The 19,170-nt window shown below is 43.7% G+C and overlaps 1 protein-coding gene across 1 annotated transcript in view; it reads right to left on the reverse strand.

The window, feature by feature from the left end:
• LOC115471339 (SH2 domain-containing protein 1B-like) overlaps nt 1–19,170 on the reverse strand; it is a 75,293-nt gene that overhangs the window by 12,991 nt on the left and 43,132 nt on the right. The window contains exons 3-4 of the mRNA XM_030205040.1: nt 15,859–16,021; nt 6,467–6,553 (exon numbers count right to left, since the gene is read on the reverse strand). Coding sequence (XP_030060900.1) covers nt 6,467–6,553; nt 15,859–16,021 — 250 coding nt within the window. The remainder of the gene's footprint in view (nt 1–6,466; nt 6,554–15,858; nt 16,022–19,170) is intronic.

Below are 19,170 nucleotides of genomic sequence, written 5' to 3' on the forward strand. Positions count from 1 at the left end.
GAATGGGCTGAGAACCCCGGAGTGCAGACCCCAAAGGAGGAGTCAAGGAAGCTGGATTTACAACATGAAGGTACTTGCTTTTATGAAGAGAAGTTTTTACCAATGTGTTGCTGTTGGAGACAATATGAAGGAAACACTGGCTTAATTCGAGACTGGAACTAGCAGCTGTGGGATGGAGAACAGGACCGTTAAGTTCACAGTGAGATATGCTCGTGTCCAAGGGGAGGTGGCTGTTAAACTTAGACCCCAGCAGTCTACTAAGAGGGCTCATTTCAAGATTGCCGGATGAAAGAAAGTGTATTCATGGGTGAAGTACCCCCCCAGTACTGGTTGGAGGGGCCATGCTGGCTGATTTGCCTAGGTCTGGGCCCAGAAGGAATGCCTGATTTGCATATCACCAAGATCCTCCTAGACCAGGTTGTTTTGTTGCCTGAATAGCCTAAGTATTTATGAGGTACCAGAACTCGTGCTTGCTTGAGGAAAGAAGAATCCTGCCCAAAGGAGAGCCTGAGAGGTGGTTGCTGGATGAAGTCACCCTAAGTGAGAGGAGACTCAGTATTCAAGACCTCGAGAGTAAGCGCCAGTGTGGAAAGTGTTTGTCTCTGAGCTATTTTTCTTAGAAGCAAGTGCTAAAAGTATGCTCCAGGGGGCTATGGACTGAAACTCTGGATATACTCAAGGCCTAATCTAATTGCTGTTCCTAACCACTTAAGTAAATGAATAAAGTTATAGTAACATAAAGGCTGTCCTAATTTTATCTACTGAGCTAATCAGGTAGTAGCTTGAATATTGGTTAGTGCCCAATTAACTTCTGGATAGCAGCCCAAAAGGTCCTCTGTGGGTTCTTTCTCTCTCTCTCCTCTAGAGTAACGGCTGTTCTCTCACTCCCGATTCAGATCCCCTCTCAATTCTAATCTCCCTCCCTCCCTCCTTTACTCCCCTGAAGAGAAGAAATAGGTCCTCCTCTATATTATACCTGGTGGCCTAGGGGTTCTAAGAGCAGTAGTGATGAATACTTGTTTTTGCCCATCAAGGCTCTTGCCATGGCTGCTGTGACCTCTATTGTCAGCCTTATGGTACTAGCTGGTAGTGCAAGACTGCCACTAGAGGTTGCAGCAGCCATTTTGAGCCCAGAGCCACAATGGTCAGGAGCAAGAGGCCATTGTTGGGCCTGTTTCTTCTCTTTGGCTGGTGAGGGAGGGAGGGAGGATTGGAAATGGAGAGGACGTGAATTGCCCAGATACCATTAAGCAGGTCCTAGTCAATATTCAGCCAAGGCCTGCACTGAAATTTGCCCACAGTGGTCAGCATTTAAATGCTGCTATCTGCCACCGGCTAAATATTGATCAGTTTATTTTTATTTATTAAGATATATTAACCACCTTTTGAAGAGACTCACCCAGGGTGACTGGGAACACTTGTCCCAAAAGCTGAAAAAATGTTATACAAAGACTCAAGTCTTATTTGGGTAGGGTTTAATACATTACAGATGCCTCAGGATAGGTCTCGGGATGGTGTTGGCTCAGAAGATAAAAGGTGAGGAATACCCAGTGATTTTTCTTAGCCATAAAATTATTCTGTTACAGAAAAATAATGTCTAGCCTAAAAAGACAGTAGAAACTTTGAGATACTATTTGACAGGTTGGCCATTTGCTTTAGTGTACTGACCATGTGTTGCTGAAGTGGCTGAATTTAATGTGTTACACCAATGTTGAGCTCACAAGGTCTTTCCGACCTTCATCTACAAGGCGGTATACAGGGGGCAAGCAAGGAATATATATATGCAGATTTGCTTTCAGGCTGGAAGTTTAGTAATAAACAGAAGACCTAATGGAAACAGGCATTCATGCCCCTTGATCTGTCTGTCAAGTTGCAGTGACAGAATTAATTGACAGCTGGATCTGGTAGAATTTCTACCAGGTGCTCATTAAATGCATTTAATGTGTTCCTCGTATTTGCAATTTTCATCCAATAACCCAATTACCATTTATATCAGCGAAAAAAATTGTGCTTAACCAGCGTGAAGACTATTTAGATAAGACAAATGTACTGCACCTATATTAGGATTCAGGAAATATCACAGCACTGAAATGTCCCTCCTTGGACTTAACTACACACATTCTTTGAAACCTAGACCAGGACAACCCAGTTGTCTTCATAGCCTTAGACCTTTCCGTGGCCTTCATCTGGTTGATCACGACCTACTCCTAGCCAGATTTAATTCTGTTGGTATCACTGATAAGGCTTACGGCTGGTTCTCCTTCTACCTCCCTCACAGATCCTACACATTTGCACTGGCTCGACACTCCCTCATCCTGACTTGTGGTGGCCCCAAGGACCATTCTGGCTCCTGCTTTATTTATTATCTTCTTATCCCCCTCTTTTTCAGCCTGATACAGTCACTTCACTTGATTCACCTCCTTTGTCTATGCTGACGATATTCAGATATCAGTATCAATATCATTCTTGTTAACCAAGTACATAAGTATTGCCACATTGGGACAGACCAAAGATCCATCAAGCCCAGCATCCTGTTTCCAACAGTGGCCAATCCAGGAAGTCGTCCCACCCCCTTTACCATTTTCGTCGCCCTTCTCTGTACCTTTTCTAATTCCACTGTATCTTTTTTGAGAAGGGTCCAATGCAGAGCACAGAAATAGAAAGTCCATTTTAAAACATTAATATCAAATCTCTTGAAAAGTTTGAATCCATACACTAAATATTATAAATTAAAAACATAAATCTAATTACAGGTCTCATCAGACAACAATATATTACAAAATATAGGCACAAATCAGGGATGAATCGCATCAAACAATACAATAAATTGTAAGCATAGATCAAAGAACAAGTTTTGTCAGACATCAGAGCATATACCATATTACTGATAGTCATAATCTATCAAACAGAAAAGATTTCAGCTCTTTTCTGAAAATCAAATAATTTTGTCCTCTCCTAGTATGAGGAAGGAGTGAATTGTAAAAAGAAACCCCAAGAACTGAGAATATAGTATTAACCACCATAGAAAACCACACTTTCCTAAAGGAAAGAGGGCCAAGTGTCAATTGGCTATGTAAACGTGATGAGAATCTAAACAAAGGTACAGAAATTATATTTATCAATAATTCAGAGGTAGGACCATATAGCAGTGGTTCGCAAACCTGGTCCTGGAGGCACCCCAGCACGATCAGGTTTTCAGGATATCCAGAATGAATATTCATGAGAGAGATTTGTGTGCAGTGGAGGCAGTGCATGCAAATCTCTCTCATGAATATTCATTGTGGATATCCAGGACCAGGTTTGGGAACCCTTGCCATATAGTATTTGAAAAAAGCAAACATGCTGTTTTAAATAAGATTCATTCACTTATTGGGAGACAATGCAGTTTAGCCATCTAAGAAGATATACTGCTGTACTTATTAAGTCTAAAAATTAGCCTAGCTGAAGTATTCTGAATAAGTTGCAGCTTTCTTAAGTATTTGGACCGTAAACCTAAACAGAGAACATTAGTCATCCAAATGTGGCAAAATTAGTATTTGGACTAATCCTGGTCAAAATACGATCTTATTAGCTAGCCTCCAGAGTATCACTATTCAAGAGATTCAAGCCTTAAATGACAAACTAAATAAGACAGCACAATAGCTTCAACTCCACAAGCTTAAACGTAAGACAAAACAAAAGGATTCCTTATATATTGTACAAATCCCCCTACTCTTTCAGCTCCAATTACTATATGGCGCACTCCCCAATCTCATTCATTGGCTCTTTAAAGGCTATGGGAGTTATCCTAGACAATACCCTCAACTTCAAACAACATATTACTAATATAATACATACCTGCTTTCACAACCTCTTAACCATCCCAACTCTCCACCAGCTTTGTTTTGATACCTTTCGGACAAAAAATTTCAGAGTCAATGCCCCCACCCTTTGGAATTCTCTCCCTCTAATATTACATCTTGAGCAGTCTCTTGATAAATTTAAACCAGGCTTGAAAACATTTCTGTGTTCAGACAACTTTGGCAATGTTTTTTCTTAGCCCTCCGCATGCCTCCTTCTGCGCTTGGTAATGGTGGCACAGCTATGGGACCGCTAGCAAACGTTTCCTCCTCCCCTCTCTCTTCACCCACTGTTAAGTCTACTTACTTATCTCTTCTATCCTCCATATCCTATCTATTTTGTAGTTTCTTTCTCTACCCTTTAATATATCATTTTTTATGTAAACCACCCTGAAGGGTACCTCTTGGTGTGGTATATCAAAATTGAATAAAACTTGAAAATTAATGGGTTGGAGCAGTGGGTTGATGGTGGCACAGCACCATCAGAAAAAGCCACAGGGACTTGGGAGGCTGCATGTTCAGGTGACTATTTGGATTATTGTGGGATCTTGTGGTTAAACAGGGAGGTGAGGGGGGTGCTTTGTGTAAATGAAAGAAGAAGCTCTTGTATGCCTCCTGGTGGAGACAAAAACTGTATCTGAATTCAAGAGAGCTTGTGACAATCACATAGGATCTCTAAGGGGCCCTTTTACTAAGCCGCGTAGGCGTCTATGCACACCCAACGCGTGCCAAATTGGAGTTACCGCCCAGTTACCATGTGGCCCTTGTGGTAATTTCAATTTTGGCGCACGTCCGAAATTTTTTTTTATTTTCTGACACACAACAGCTACGCATGTCAAGTGGCATTTGACACACGTAGACCATTACCACTCGGTTACCACGTGAGACCTTACCGCTAGGTCAATGGCTTGTGGTAAGGTCTCAGACCCAAAATGGACGTGCAGCAATTTTTCATTTTGCCGCACGTCCATTTTCGGCAAAAATTTTAAAAAGGCATTTTTTGTAGGTGTGCTAAAAAATAACTTTGTGCGCACCCAAAACATACATCTACACTACCACAGGCCATTTTTCAGTGCACCTTAGTAAAAGAACCCCTAAGAGAGTGATGGGGAGAGTAGATGGCATGGATGGGCAGACTAGATAGGCCATATAGTCTTTATCTGCCTACGTTTTTCTATGTTTCTATGTTTAGCCAGCCAAGAGGGTAGAAGTAGATGGAGGAAGATGATGAAAACTGTATTGGATAAGGGCTGATACTGTATCATGCAGGCAGTTATGTTGTCTTTCTGGAGCTGGAATATTTTCTTGGCAGCATGAACTGAAAATACTAGGTGGATGGATAGACTCATTAGTCTTTTTCTGTCAGTATCTACAATGTGCAGTGGGATGCGGACCTGGGGAACCAGGTTCAATTTCCACTGCTGCCTAACGGTCAGCAGTGGGTTAAGATCCTGGGGAACCAGGTTCAATTCTCTCTGCAGCTCTTTGTGACCCTGGGCAAGTCACTTAGCCCTCCATTGCTCCAGGTACAATAAACTTAGGGTGTCTTTTACTAAGGCGCGCTCATGTTTTTAGCATGCGCTAAAATTGTGGGCACGCTAAACGTTAGAGATGCCCATAGGAATTTCTAATCTTTAGCATGCCTACAATTTTAGCATGCGCTAAAAATGTGAGTGTGCCTTAGTAAAAGACTCTCTTAGATTGTGAGCCCATCTGGGACAGTGCAATACCTGAATAGTTATATATGTAAACCACCTTGATTTGTGCGTCAATAGAAGGTGGTATATCAAAAATTGATAGACTTAGACTTACTGTAAATCTGGCTACTACTATAGCCCTCCATTATCTACTATAATAAAACTCACCCTCAACGTTCTGAGGACACTGACATCAGTGAAGCCAAGCCCTGACTTCCTTCAAAAAGGTTCGAAGGTTCGTGGTGGTGAAGCCACCAAAATCGCTCTGGGCCCCGCCCTCGAGGGCGGAGCAATAGCAGAACAACGAAGGGGTTGGCAGGCAGGCAGGCAGGCAGGCAGGGAGAGGGGGGGGGGGAAATCGCTCCGGGCCCCGCCCTCGCGTCAAACGTCATGACGTTGGGGGCAGAGCAATGGCAGAACAACGAAGGGGTTGGCCAGGGAGGGAGGGGGGGTGTTAGCGACGAAAACCTTGCTAGCGCCCGTTTCATTTGCTCTGAAACGGGCCTCTTTTACTAGTGATTTTATAATTTGCAGCCATTCTTTGAGGGAAAGGGACTTGATATACTAGCTTTCTGCGGTTTTTTGCAACTACATTCTGGGGCAATGGAGGGTTAAGTGACTTGCTCAGAGTCACAAGGAGCTGCACTGGGAATTGAACCCAGTTCCCCAGGATCAAAGTCCACTGCACTAACCATCAGGCTACTACAATGCGAATTCTCATTTGCTAAAATATAACTGGGTTATCAAAATATAGCAGAGTGGAAACTGAAAAAGGTAATCTTGCAATGAAGTGAGACTGTCATGTAAAAAGAAAATAGCATTTCAACATAAAAATAAACAAAAATTGAGCGGTAAGAAATACAGATCACTTCTTTAAAGAGGACACCGAAGATATTCTTCTAAAATGCGTGTCTACGGCCCTTCTGTTACGCTGTGTTATGGACTCTGCTGTTGACTTCTGACTTGTGCTGTCTTGTCTCGAAGGTAAGACATCAACATAGTCTCGATCTTCAACCTCTGAAAGAGGAAAACGTTCTGTTAGTTCTAATGCACTAAAGAACTGCCATGGAAACCAGTTTTATTAGACTAATGGCTCTATGGCTGTATGAAGAAAGTTGTTCGTGTTTAAGTTTGTGTAAATCCAATTTAAGGGCCCTTTTACTAAAGGGTGTTAAGCCCTAATGCACGCTTAGGGCTAGATTCTATATACGGTGCCTAAAAAATCCACGTGCAATAAATTTTTGCCTAAGCGTATTCTATAAGCGGTGCCTAGATTTAGGCATGGTATATAGAATACACTTAGTTGATATTCCAGTGCCTAAAACTACATGCATCCATGTACACCAAGGGAAACATGGCGTAAATACAGGCATGTAGATTTAGGCACAGAGGGGCATATTCGATAACAGTGCATGTAAATTTCAGAATGCCCTTAAAATGCCCATTTCCCCGCCTATAATCACACCCCTTTTTGGATCCGTGCATTAGAATTTAGGCGCTTTGCATTACAGAATATGCTTAGCGAGTTATGCACATAAATTCTAATTATTGCTAATTAGTGCTCATTATTCTTGTTAAGTACTGGTAAAAATGTTGATTGGCATGTTAAGCCAATTAAGTTACATGCGTTGTTATAGAATACATTTGGATTTTCGCACGGAATGCTAGGCGTGATATATAGAATCTGGCCTTTAGTGCATGAAAAACAGGTTACTGCAAAATACAAACATTTCTTTCACACAAACCTTTATGGACCCCAATTAAACAACACAAGACCAGTCCTACTATGTCAAATTTATGTTGGCCTTGCAATCATGATTTTGGGCACTTTAGAACATATGTGCTTTTCTTGTCCCAAACTGTTACTATTTTGGAAAGAAGGATGGAACATAATTTCTTTGATAATTACTCTTGAGATCTGCTCCTACCGAATTTAATTTCTGACGTTAATGTTACTAAAAAGCTATTTGACATTCTTATGGCCATTGCTTTAACAGGACTCAGGGCTTCTTTTACAAAGCCCCGCTAGCGATTCCCGCATGGCATATGAGAGGAAGTCCATACGAATTGAATGGGTTTCCTCTCATTTGCTGCACCGGGAATTGGTATCACGGCTTTGTAAAAGAGACCCCAAATTCTGTAAATGGCACCTAAGGGCCCTGTTTACTAAGGCGCATTAGCATTTTTAGCGCACGTTAATGCTGGAGACACCCATATATTCCTATGGATGTCTCTAGCATTAGCGTGTACTAATTTTTAGCGCACACTAAAAATGCTAGCATGCCTACAGCATGGCTTAGTAAACAGGGCCCTAAGTTTTGGTGCCAATAAAAATTATTTTATAAATTGTGCTCAGAGTTGGGCACCGTTTATAAAGCACTGTTTATAGAACAACATTTGGTGACGGGATCCGCGCCCAATTTTGAACATGAGGGTTTACACCAATGGAAACCTGGTGTAAATTCTCATGCCTAAATTAGGCGCGGATCCCTCAAATTCTGTAACACTGTGCACAAATTCCAGGAACACCTCTGATCTACCTATGCCCCTCTCATGGCTGTGCCCTTTTTTATGTGCACAAATTTTAATTAATGCCAATTATTACTGATAATTGATTATTAGTGCCCAATTATCAGCACTAATTGGGTTATCAATTCAACTGTGAGTGAAAATTGGGTGCATGCCCAAATTTGCGCATGCAATTTTGATTACCGGATATAGAATTGGAAAACCCACAGCCATATTTGTTTTCGATTTTGGTGGTCCTATATGTGTAATACAGGGCCTCGTTTACAAAGTCGCACTAGCGAATCCTGTGCAGTAAATGAGAGGAAACCTATTCAATTCCTATGGGCTTCCTCTCATTTACCATGTGGGAATCGGTAGCGCGGATTTGTAAAAGAAGCCTGTAGTTTAATATGAAAGCACAATAGTGGAACATCAAAACAGTTTGGATTGTTTTAAGAGTCTGGGATCTGTTATTAAAATTTTGTGGTTCCTCTTCATGAAGATCACTTCACATATAATGTGCCTTTGCTCTCACTCACTGTTAATATATCACTTTCACCACTGCTGTTTTTATTACCTTGCTCATGTGACATACTATAATGTATAGTTTGTTTATTGTTTTTTGCTGTTTTGTATTGTTCTAAAACCCAATAAAAAGGCTGATCTAAAAAAACCCCTGAGAAAACCCTTTAACCTGTGGGTTAGGAGTCCTTTTACTAAACAGCAGTAAAAAGTGGTCTTAGTGCATCCTTATGCTGGTCTGCACATGTGTTAAGGTCATTTTTACTGCTGGGGTATGATGGCCAATATTTCTATATTCCCTGTTAATGGCCATGTGCTAATCATGGGCGTAGTTTGGGGGGTGAGGGGAGGGCAGTACCACCCCCCCCAAACGAGCCACTTCTACCTGGCAGCCTGGAGAAACCATGAACTTACATGCTCTTCCCTTTCCTTCTCTGCCTTTTGCTCGCTCACTCCCTCCCTCCCTGGCAAAGCATAATGCAAACGTGCGCAGGGCCGTACTGCTGCGCACGCCGCTGCTGGCCCCCCTTCTTCTCTCTCACTCGCCTCATAATATAAGTTCCTTCCTGTTTCTGGAGAAAGGAGGGAAGCTGGCAGTGGCGCGCGCAGCAGGAGTACAGCCCCGCGTACGTTTGCATTATGCTTTGCCAGGGAGGGGGAGGGAGTGAGTGAGCAAGTGAGAGGCAGGGAAAGAAAGGGAAGAGCATGTAAGTTCACGGTTCCTCCTGGCTGTCATAGCAGCAGCTGGGAGGAGTAGCTAGTAGTTTGGCGCAATGGCGCCTTTGTCCCTAACCTTGCTGGGGAGGGGGCTAGAGAGAGTAAGTGAGAGGACAGGTGAGGCAAGGAAGGGGAGTGAGGGAGGACATCGATGGAGGGGTGAGGCAGAGATGTTCGATGGAGGGATGAAGGGGAGATGTTGGATGGAAAAGAATGAGAGAGATGGAAGATCCTGCAAAGGGGAGAGAGAGAGGGGGAGATGCTGAATGGAAGGGGGGAAGAGAACGCGATGGAAAGGAATGAGACAGAGAAAGAGAGAGAGCTGGGAGATGTTGCGAAGGGGGGGAGAGGGGGAGACACTGGATAGAAGGGGGAAGGGGATGGAAAGAAACAGGATGGGTAGGGGAGAGAGGAGAATTGCTGGACAACAGGGATTGATGGATGGGACAGGGGAGAGAGGAAATTTGCTGGAGATGGATGGAGGAGAGGGCAGGGGAAAATGGAGAGCTGCTGGACATGGATGGATGGAGGGGAGGACAGGGGAGAGAATAGAAATCGCTGGACATGGAGCAGAGGGCAGGGGAGAGAGGAGAATTGCTGGACATGGATGGATGGAGGGGAAAATGGAGAGAGGAAATTTGCTGGATATGGATGGATGGAGGAGAGTGCAGGGGAGAATGGAGAGTTGCTGGACATGGATGGATGGAGGGGAGGACAGGGGAGAGAATAGAAATCGCTGGACATGGAGCAGAGGGCAGGGGAGAGAGGAGAATTGCTGGACATGGATGGATGGAGGGGAAAATGGAGAGAGGAAATTTGCTGGATATGGATGGATGGAGGAGAGTGCAGGGGAGAATGGAGAGTTGCTGGACATGGATGGATGGAGGGAAGGGCAGGGGAGAGAGGAGAATTGCTTGACATGGATGGAGGAGAGGGAAGACAGGAAGTAGAGGGCAGTGGCTTACCAAGGGCGGGGTGGTCCGCCCTGGGTGTCAGCAGGTGTGTGGGGGGGGGGGGGGTGCTCCGCTGGCACTGCAGTTTCAAATTGATACATACTGCTTGCAGCGGCTCCACAGCCTTTCCTCTGATGTATTCTCGCTTATGCGGAAACAGGAAGTTGTATCAGAGGGAAGGCTGTGGGGCCAACATAAGCAGCATGTATTAGTTGCTGCTTGCTGCCTGTGAAAATCTGCTATTTAAAAGGTTTGCAGGGGAGGGGGGGAAGTTTGAGAGACCATATGGCATGCAGGCAAGAGAGGGAGAGACCAAATCACTTGCAGGACAAGGCAGAGTTCTTCTGCCCACCCATCTTGGGCCCAGGCCCACCCAAAATTGGATATCTGGCTACGCCCCTGGTAGGTGGGATAAGGGGACTAAAACTGTGGGGACTTGGGGCTGAAAAGGGGACAGGGAGAAGTGGCTGGGGTTGAAGCTCAGGACTGGTGGGAGAAAAAGGCTGGGCTGAAACTGGGGACTGGTGGGATAGTGGGGCTGAAACTAGGGGCAGGTGGGATAATGGGGCTGGAACTGGGGGCCGAAAATAGGGGGCAGAGAGAGAGGGGACAGATCCTGGATGGAAGGGTGAGCGAGAGGGAGGGGTGTAGCCAGACAACAGATTTTGGGTGGGCCTGGGCAAGAAGTGGGTGGACATCAAGTGTTCTCTCCCCCCCCCCCCCCCCAACCACCACCACCACGAAAAAAATATCTCGGCTGGCGGGAAAACACTTCTTTCCACCTTGACAGTCTGCAGCAGGCTTACGCTGAAAACTGAGCATGTGCAGGTAAGTAGCGTTTTCATTACCATCAGGGGGAAGTCTTCAGCTTGCAAAGCTTGGGATCCCCACCAGCTACTGCTAAACATGTGCTACTGATGAGTGGGCCTGAGCCCTAAATGGGTGGGCCCCGGCCCACCCAGGCCCACCTGTGGCTACGCCACTGCCCTGGATGGGTGGGAGGGGGAGGGCAAATGGAGGATTGAAGGGGCAGAGAGAAAGGGCAGACAGTGGATGGAAGGGGCAGGAGAGAGGGCAGATATTGGATGGAGGGGACGGCAGAGAGGGCAGACACTGGATGGCAGAGAGAGAGCGAAGACAGATGCTAGATGGAAGGGAGACAGTGAAAAGAAGATGAGGAAAGCAGAAACCAGAGACAACAAACTGTAAATAAAATTTATTTTTTTATTTTTTTGCTTTAGGATAAAGTATTGTAGATGTGTTAATAAATGTTTATAAATAGAACATGTAAATAAGGTAATCTTTTTATTTCTATTTGTTTATTTGTATTTTGGTTGGTATTTGTTAGTTTTTTTCAAATTTACATCTGCTGTCTTTAAATTTTGCACAGTACTAGGGGACATTTTCTGTTTCTGTGGTGTTGCATTGTATGCAGAGTCTGGCATCTTGGGGGTTCAGTTTAATTTTTGTCTAAATAGAAAGTTTATGATTACTTATTCTATAGTGGATTAGAATGTATCCGTGTTTGTGAAAAAGACATGGCTTTCAGTTGGCATTGACTGTGCAGGATCAACGATCTGTACTATTCTTTCTGGTTTCGTTTTACAATAGGTGAATTGATGTTCTAGTGCTCACTGTAGTGGTGAATTGATGTTCTAGTGCTCACTGTAGTGATTAAGATGCTTTCCTTTTCCTTGTGTGACTTGTAGAAATTACTGCTTATGGTATGCTAGAATTGCTGTATAGGTCCTGAGTGTTTTGTATTCTCGGTATGCCTAGTATTTTGCCTTCATAGTTTTTGATTTCTAGTTCCTTGTGTCATGTCTATTGTGTCATGTGTTTTTCATGTGTGATCAAGGTGCAGTATTCTGCTAGCGTGTAGTATTTGCAGCCATTTTTGTTTTTGTTTTTTTCACGAGGTAGTGTATTGGTGTTTTAAAGCCCAGTGTAATTACAGTTCTGCCTTTTCACGCATAAGGTTGTAGCTCGTCCTGTCCTTGGAATTAGTGCTGTTATGGTTTGGTAAGGTTATGAGTGTGTTTTTGCACAAGTTTGTGTATAGCGTTTTGCAGTGGAGAGATTGTGTGTTGGCCTTACTGAGGTGGCACCAAAACATTAGAAAGGGTTTTAGAGCCTAAATCATGACATACTACCTCTTGAAGGATCTACTTAAAGAGTCTATGCATTTCTAAGGTCAACAGTGGCATGGTATGGGAAAGGGGGTGGGGAAATACTACTGGAGAGGAAGAGGGAGTGCTGGGTAAGGAAGGAAGGAAGGAAGGAAGGAAGGAAGGAAGGAAGAGCTGGCTTGATATCTCATACAAATTCATTATGGTTATTCCCAAAAGAGCCAGCTCTTTCTCCCTCCCTTCCTTCCTTCCTTCCTTCCTTCCTCCATATTAGCATATTCATTTGTGTATGTATGTATGTATATATATATATATATGCAAATGAATATGCTAATATGCTCCATCCCATCCTTTGCCCCCCCCCCAAATGAAACAGTCAAACTACGCCCATGATGCTAATTTTGCCATTTGGCCATTAGTGCATGACCCCTCCCGCCACTCAGGGCCAGTCTTTGCAATTGCAGGGCCCTGTGCATACCATTTCAGTGGGCCCCCCCCCCCCACCTGCATCCACCACTATAAGCCATAATTTATCAGATTTTAAAAGGAGGTTTAGAGCTCTCGGAACCCCACCTCACCCCATACCTTGATGTGCATTGTAGGGGTATGTCCCTGTGTCTCCCTTGCTTGTCTTGGCCTATACAAGCCTATGACATCTTGTTACTAGAAGATGGCTGCTGCAAACCTCTGACCTGCACATCTCTGTGTCAGAGTCAGCTTCAGTTAAATCACTGACAGGCTTGCTGAAGGCAAGAACACTCTGTGCTCCAATTATTCCCCTTCTATCTCAGAGATGATGAGAAGGGAGGCATGCATGGCACCAGAAGTTACCATTTCCAAGGTCACAAAGAAAAAAACAAGAGGATAATTGGTATCACCTGACCGAGAGGCGCTGGAAGAGCGGGAAGAGTTGGGGAGTTAGTTAGTCGGAATCCTTGGAAGAAGGTGGAGGTGGAAAGAAGACCAGTGACCTAAGAAGGTCCACCAACTGATGAACTGTGTATCTGAAAGAGTACCGTGTGGTTCAGCTACCTACAAGGTGACCTGTGCCTTTGCTGACTGCTGCAGAGTGCCTGTCGTGGCTCTGACGAAGACTCGCTGATATCTCAGCTTGAGTCTGGGAAGTAACCTGTGCGTCCTCGGAGGTTGCCTGGTGAGAGACACAGTGATCTATCTCCTATTAGTCTGGGTTAGCGAGTGGTGATTACCTGAGCATAAGGCTGGTGTTAGTCATAACCTTGGTCGGGAAAGAAGCTGCTAATTACCATACTACCTCGTAACATAGTTATTGCATTCTAATCAGTTGTGTAAGTTTACCTAGCAACCAGTAAGAAATGTGTGTAGTGTAAGAATATAGTTCTAAGAATTACTGCCAGTATTTTTGTTCAGCCAAAGCTTTACCAAATTTCTGTTTTGTATTTTTTTTTATATTATCCATAATAAAGCTAATATATATATCAGCCTGATTTCTCAGCTCTCTCTCTCTGACCGAAATAGTGGCATGTAGGGCCATAGCCAAGGTTTTCCCCCTTCCCCTAGACAGAGAACAGAATATTTTGCTTGCGGATAGTTCTGTTGGGAAACCTTGTTTCAGGTAATTTATTATCTGGGAAATCCGCCTACAGCATCCACCACGTTTCAGTAGAGAGCATCAGGCAGCGGCAGCAATTTTCACATCCCGTCAGCTGCCGAGGCCAGAGCCTCCTCGCTGCTGCATCCCGCCCCCTTTTGATGTCATTTCCTGCTTCAGCAAAGGCCGGGACGCAGCAGCGAGAAGGCTCTGGGTTTGGCAGCTGACATTCGTTGCCGCTGCCTGATGCTCTCTACTGAAATGTGGATGCATATTAAGATGCGGAGCAGGGAGGTGTTCTGAGACATGAGGACAGACATGCCAGAGATGCGGGGCCCCCTGGAGCGCACGGCCCTGTGCGACTGTCCCCTGTCATCCCTGTCATGGGCAGAGAATGAGCACAGATGCATTAACCATTAGTGCACGCTAATTAACTAACATTGAATTAATGTGGAAGCAATTGGCACCCAAATAGGAGGCAATATGGGCCGATATTCAGTGCTATTTAACCGGCCAGAAATGCTAATATTCAGTATGAGATAGCTGGTTATCTCCGCTGAATATTGCGCTTACCCCCAGATTCTATATAGCACGCTAAGAGATCTGCACTGAAATCAGGCATATTCTATAACAACACACATAACTTAATTGACTTAAAAAGCTAATTATAGTTGATAACAGCACTTAATAAGCAATAATGAGCATAATTGGCAATAATTGGAATGTACCCGCACAACTCACTAAGCATATTCTGTAGCGCAATGCGCCTAACTTCTAACGTGCACAGGCAAAAAGGGTCATGGTTATGGGTGGAGAAATAGGCATTTCGTGAGCATTCTGAAACTTACATGCGTAGTTATAGAATACGGTTCAGTGCATGTAAATCTACATGCCAGAATTTACGCCACGTTTTCACTGGTGTAAATGGAGGTGTGTAGTTTTAACTGCTGGGATATCATATATACCGCACCTAAATCTAGGCACTAATAAGCTTAGTCGGCAATGCTTTCCATGCTGATTTTTTAGGTGCCATATATAGACTCCTCCTTAGCTGCCAGCTATGTGTGAATATTCAGCTCTAAACCGGCTAAGTTGAGCGGTTAAGATAGGTCACTTTAATAGCAGGCCAATCTTTAACTACTATTAACTTAACCAGCTAGTGCTGAATGTTTGCTAAGCCGGTTAAGTTGCTGCAGCCAAAACTGAAACTGGATATTGAGTGCCAGTCACCAGATAAGGCCCGGCATTGAATATCCGGGGTCAGCGTTTGTGTCGGCAGCTAACTGCCCTACTTGCCGCAGGCTGAATCTTGGGGGAGAGGGGGTAAGTGCTCCCCACATTAACTACAGGAAAATGTGTGCAATCTCATTTGACAGTAGTTGGCACTTTGGCTGGCATTCTTAACAGAGAAAATGATCAAATGGGCTTTGAAACTGCTCGATCTGGAGGAGTATCATAGCAATTAGAGAAGCACAGTGTAAAACAGGGTAAGTTAGGGATCAAATCCTTCTTTTCCCACTAACACTTTCTGACCTTGGGCATATTAATTTACTCTCAATTACCTTAGGTACAATTTAGATTGTGAGCCTATTTGGACAGTGAAATAACTTATGTATCCGACTGTAACTCACCTTGAGCTTGGATTTGAAAAAGGCAAGTGATAAATTGAAAATCCAAATTCAACCATCCTAAACACTGAAAGGGCAGAAAGTAAACAGAGCAGTGTAACTTGCACAGCAGCTTCCTGAACTGTGGAAATAGCTCTCTTAATGCCACCCATTGAGCACATATCACCAGCAGTGAAAGCAAGCTTCTCCATAAAGACTAAGCAATTTAAATGTCTCAATGAGCAACCGGTGCATTGTGTTTTAATGTTCTTTTCTAAATATGCAAAATATGTATATTAAAAAAAAGTAGTTATACCGGCATACACCTCTTCCATCCTGGATCTTCTAATTCTTTGGGAAGGTCTTTCTTTCTGGACTGGAAAGCGCAGCCGAGTTCTTATACCTTGGTTTGGTTTCTCAAAGTTGGCTATTAAATCTCTCATGGTTTTGAATACTAGTTCTCCTGCGCCGTAAGCTGTCTGTAAAGACCAAACAGGGGATTATTAAATTCAAGGGGATGTTTACTAAGCTATGCTAATGGCTACTGGACTTTAAAAACAGCTAGTGCAGAAAAATGCCACGCTAGTTTGGGTAGGGACGGATCATGGGCAGAGATGAGTCAGGGTCACCACTGACAGCTAGCATGCAGGACAGTCCCATGCACTAGTCAATAGCACAACAGCATTTAGAGGGTCTTTTACTAAGGCACGCTCACATTTTTGGCGCATGCTAAAATTGGGGGTGCACTAAACATTAGAGACGCCAATGCATTCCTATGGGCATCTCTAACATTTAGCATGCCCACAATTTTAGTGTGCACTAAAAACGTGACCGCGCCCTTAATTTCACCTGAAGAGATGGTGTTAAATGCAGCCATGTTATCAGCAGTGTAGTAGCCCGGCTGCTGCCCCATGGTCCAATAGCTCATCTTGCATGGCTAGACCCCCCCGTCCCAACAGAACCTCCTAAAGCAACCCTACTGTCCACCTGGTAACCCCCCCAAACACCATACTCTGACCCTCTACCCTGGGACTTACCCAGGAGTTGCCCTGGTAGTCTAGTGGGCCAGGGCAAGAGCAGTCACTGTCTGCTCCCTCCCCAGCACTACATGCTGATGGCCTCCCCCCTAGTCTCACTGTACTACCACTAGAGGATCAATGTGCCATATAAGAAGGAACTTCCCTTATATGTGTAATCCCCTGTTAGGTTGGGGATTACTAGAAGAGTAAGTTCCCTGGAGAGAGTCACTGGGGGGAGTGACTGGAAATTTGTGTGCTACAGGTAGGTAGGTAGGAAGAAGGACCAGCCCGGGAGCAGGAGGACCGGAGCTAAGGAGAGCTCATCCCAGGACCAGGGTGGATCAAGAGAATGGTTTCCGCTGGTGGAGGGTCAGAACGAAGAAATTGAATTAAACTGGTTTCACAATAAGTGGATGTTTTTCATTTAAGTTGGATCTGCAATTGCTGCCTGTTGCAGGATTTTTCCATTAAAAGTTAAAGCTTCTATAAAGCCCTCGGATTACTGTGTGGTTCTGAAGGCTGAGTAGAAGCTGGGAACAGATTAAGATTCTCTCCCAATCCCCGGATCGCTGATCTGGACCTTTGACCCACTTCCAAGCTCGACTGCAAACGACCTGGAACTGATGAGTGTGGTAATGAGAGCCTGAGAGAAAGGAACTGCATGTATGTTTCGTTTGTGGCCTGGAACCAGAGCTAATGCACGGGTGGGACCCGGGTTGCGTATAGTAGATTGACCCCTAGCAGTAGTACTGCAAGACTACCATTGGCACCGTCTTGCAAAGAGTAGTGCTGAGGCAAGCTCCGGGTAAGTCCTGAGGGGCTTTAGGTTATGGTATAGGAGGTTAGCTGTTAGGGACTGTGTTGCTTGGGGGAGGGGATATAATGGGGGTAGGGAGAAATCAGTAGGGAATTCCAAGTTGCACTATCACAACTTCTTGATGCCATTTTCTTTGTGCACTAGGGTCCATGTGATAAATGTCTGCCCAGTGCAGTAAATACAGAGCAGATGCTGGACATACCCCCTCCAATTACTCTACTTAAACTTTTACAGTTAGAGTGCGGTAAGTGCAAAATCTTACTTTTCTTATATAAGAATAGCCATACTGAGTCAGATAGATGATCCATCTAGCCCAGCATCCTGCTTCCAACAGTGGGCAATCCAGGTCACAAGTCCCGGGCAGAATCCCAAATAGTAGCAACATTCCATGGCAAGCAGTGGCTTCCCCATGTCTTTCTCAATAGCAGACTATAGACTTTTCCTCCAGGAACTCCTCCAAGCCTTTGTTTTTAAATAAATAGGCCCATAAATGATATTTATAAACAGGTAGTAGTTGCAGTTTCATTCTCTATCAATGATAATTGCTTTTCAAACCCATAAACCAGTGGTTCACAATTGAATATTCATAAGAGAGATTTTTGCATGCAATACAGGAGATGCATACAAACCTCTCTTGAATGTTCATTGTGGATATCCTGAAAACCTATCTGGCTGGAGGTTTCCCCAGGACAGGTTTCAGAACCACTGCATACTCACTGAAGACCTCATGTTTTACTAAATATTTACAACAAATTAACAAAGATGGGTTTTAAAGGGAAGGCGCCTTCATTGTACCCTTCTCTTGCTCTGTCCTCACAATACAAATAGCTTGTTGATGTCTGTGTATTTTGTAAAGGTTTTAAAAGCTTCTTCGGCTCAAATCAGAAAGAGAAGAATTTTCAAAGTGATTTAGGAGAGAACAGTAGCTGTCTGAAAACTGCCCACCCTCAATATGGCTAAATGTACACACAGGGGTCCTTTTTACTAATCTGTGGTATAAGGTGGCCTTTGCAAGCCCTTACGTGGGTTCCTCCTATTGGCTAAGACCATTTGTACCGCAACAGTAAAATGACCAATTTTCCCTTTTTTGCATGAATGGCCATGTGCTAATGTTAAAAAAAAAAAGTACAATTCAACAATGGTGAAAAACCATTATATTGTATAAATACCAAAACAAAAAATAGTGGAACCAATACCTCACTTCTTCTTACACTCTAATTTTTATGTATAAGGAGCAAAAAATATTAGAAACATATCAGATTTTCATTGTAATAATACATTTTTATAGTAATGATAAATTTTGAAATGGAGGAAAAAAGACCTCCACTGGCTGTGATCAGCCCTTGACGGTATGATGGCTGGTCCAACGTGAGGATCCAGCCGCTTTTTATACACAGCTCTCAGTCTCAATCATTGGTCAAAAACCTCTTTCAAAAATATATTTGATTCTTCAACATTTAATCCTCACTCATACGATAATATTGTCTCTATTCCAGTGTATTTTTAAAAATATTATATTTATTTATTTATTTATTGCATTTGTATCCCACATTTTCCCACCTCATTGCAGGCTCAATGTGGCTTACAATACATCATGAGTAATGGACATATATCAGAAAATGGACATTTAGTGTTACAGCAGGATTTTGATAATGATAAAACATGGTAGTAGTATAACAAACAGTTATTTTAAGACAGTTCAGAATATATGTGGTGGAGTACTGTATATTCACGTTGGTTGGTTTTTGTGGTATGCTGTGTTAAAGAGATGGGTCTTCAGTAGTTTGTGGAA

Source organism: Microcaecilia unicolor, chromosome 5 (assembly GCF_901765095.1).
Source record: "Microcaecilia unicolor chromosome 5, aMicUni1.1, whole genome shotgun sequence".
NCBI lineage: Eukaryota > Metazoa > Chordata > Amphibia > Gymnophiona > Siphonopidae > Microcaecilia > Microcaecilia unicolor.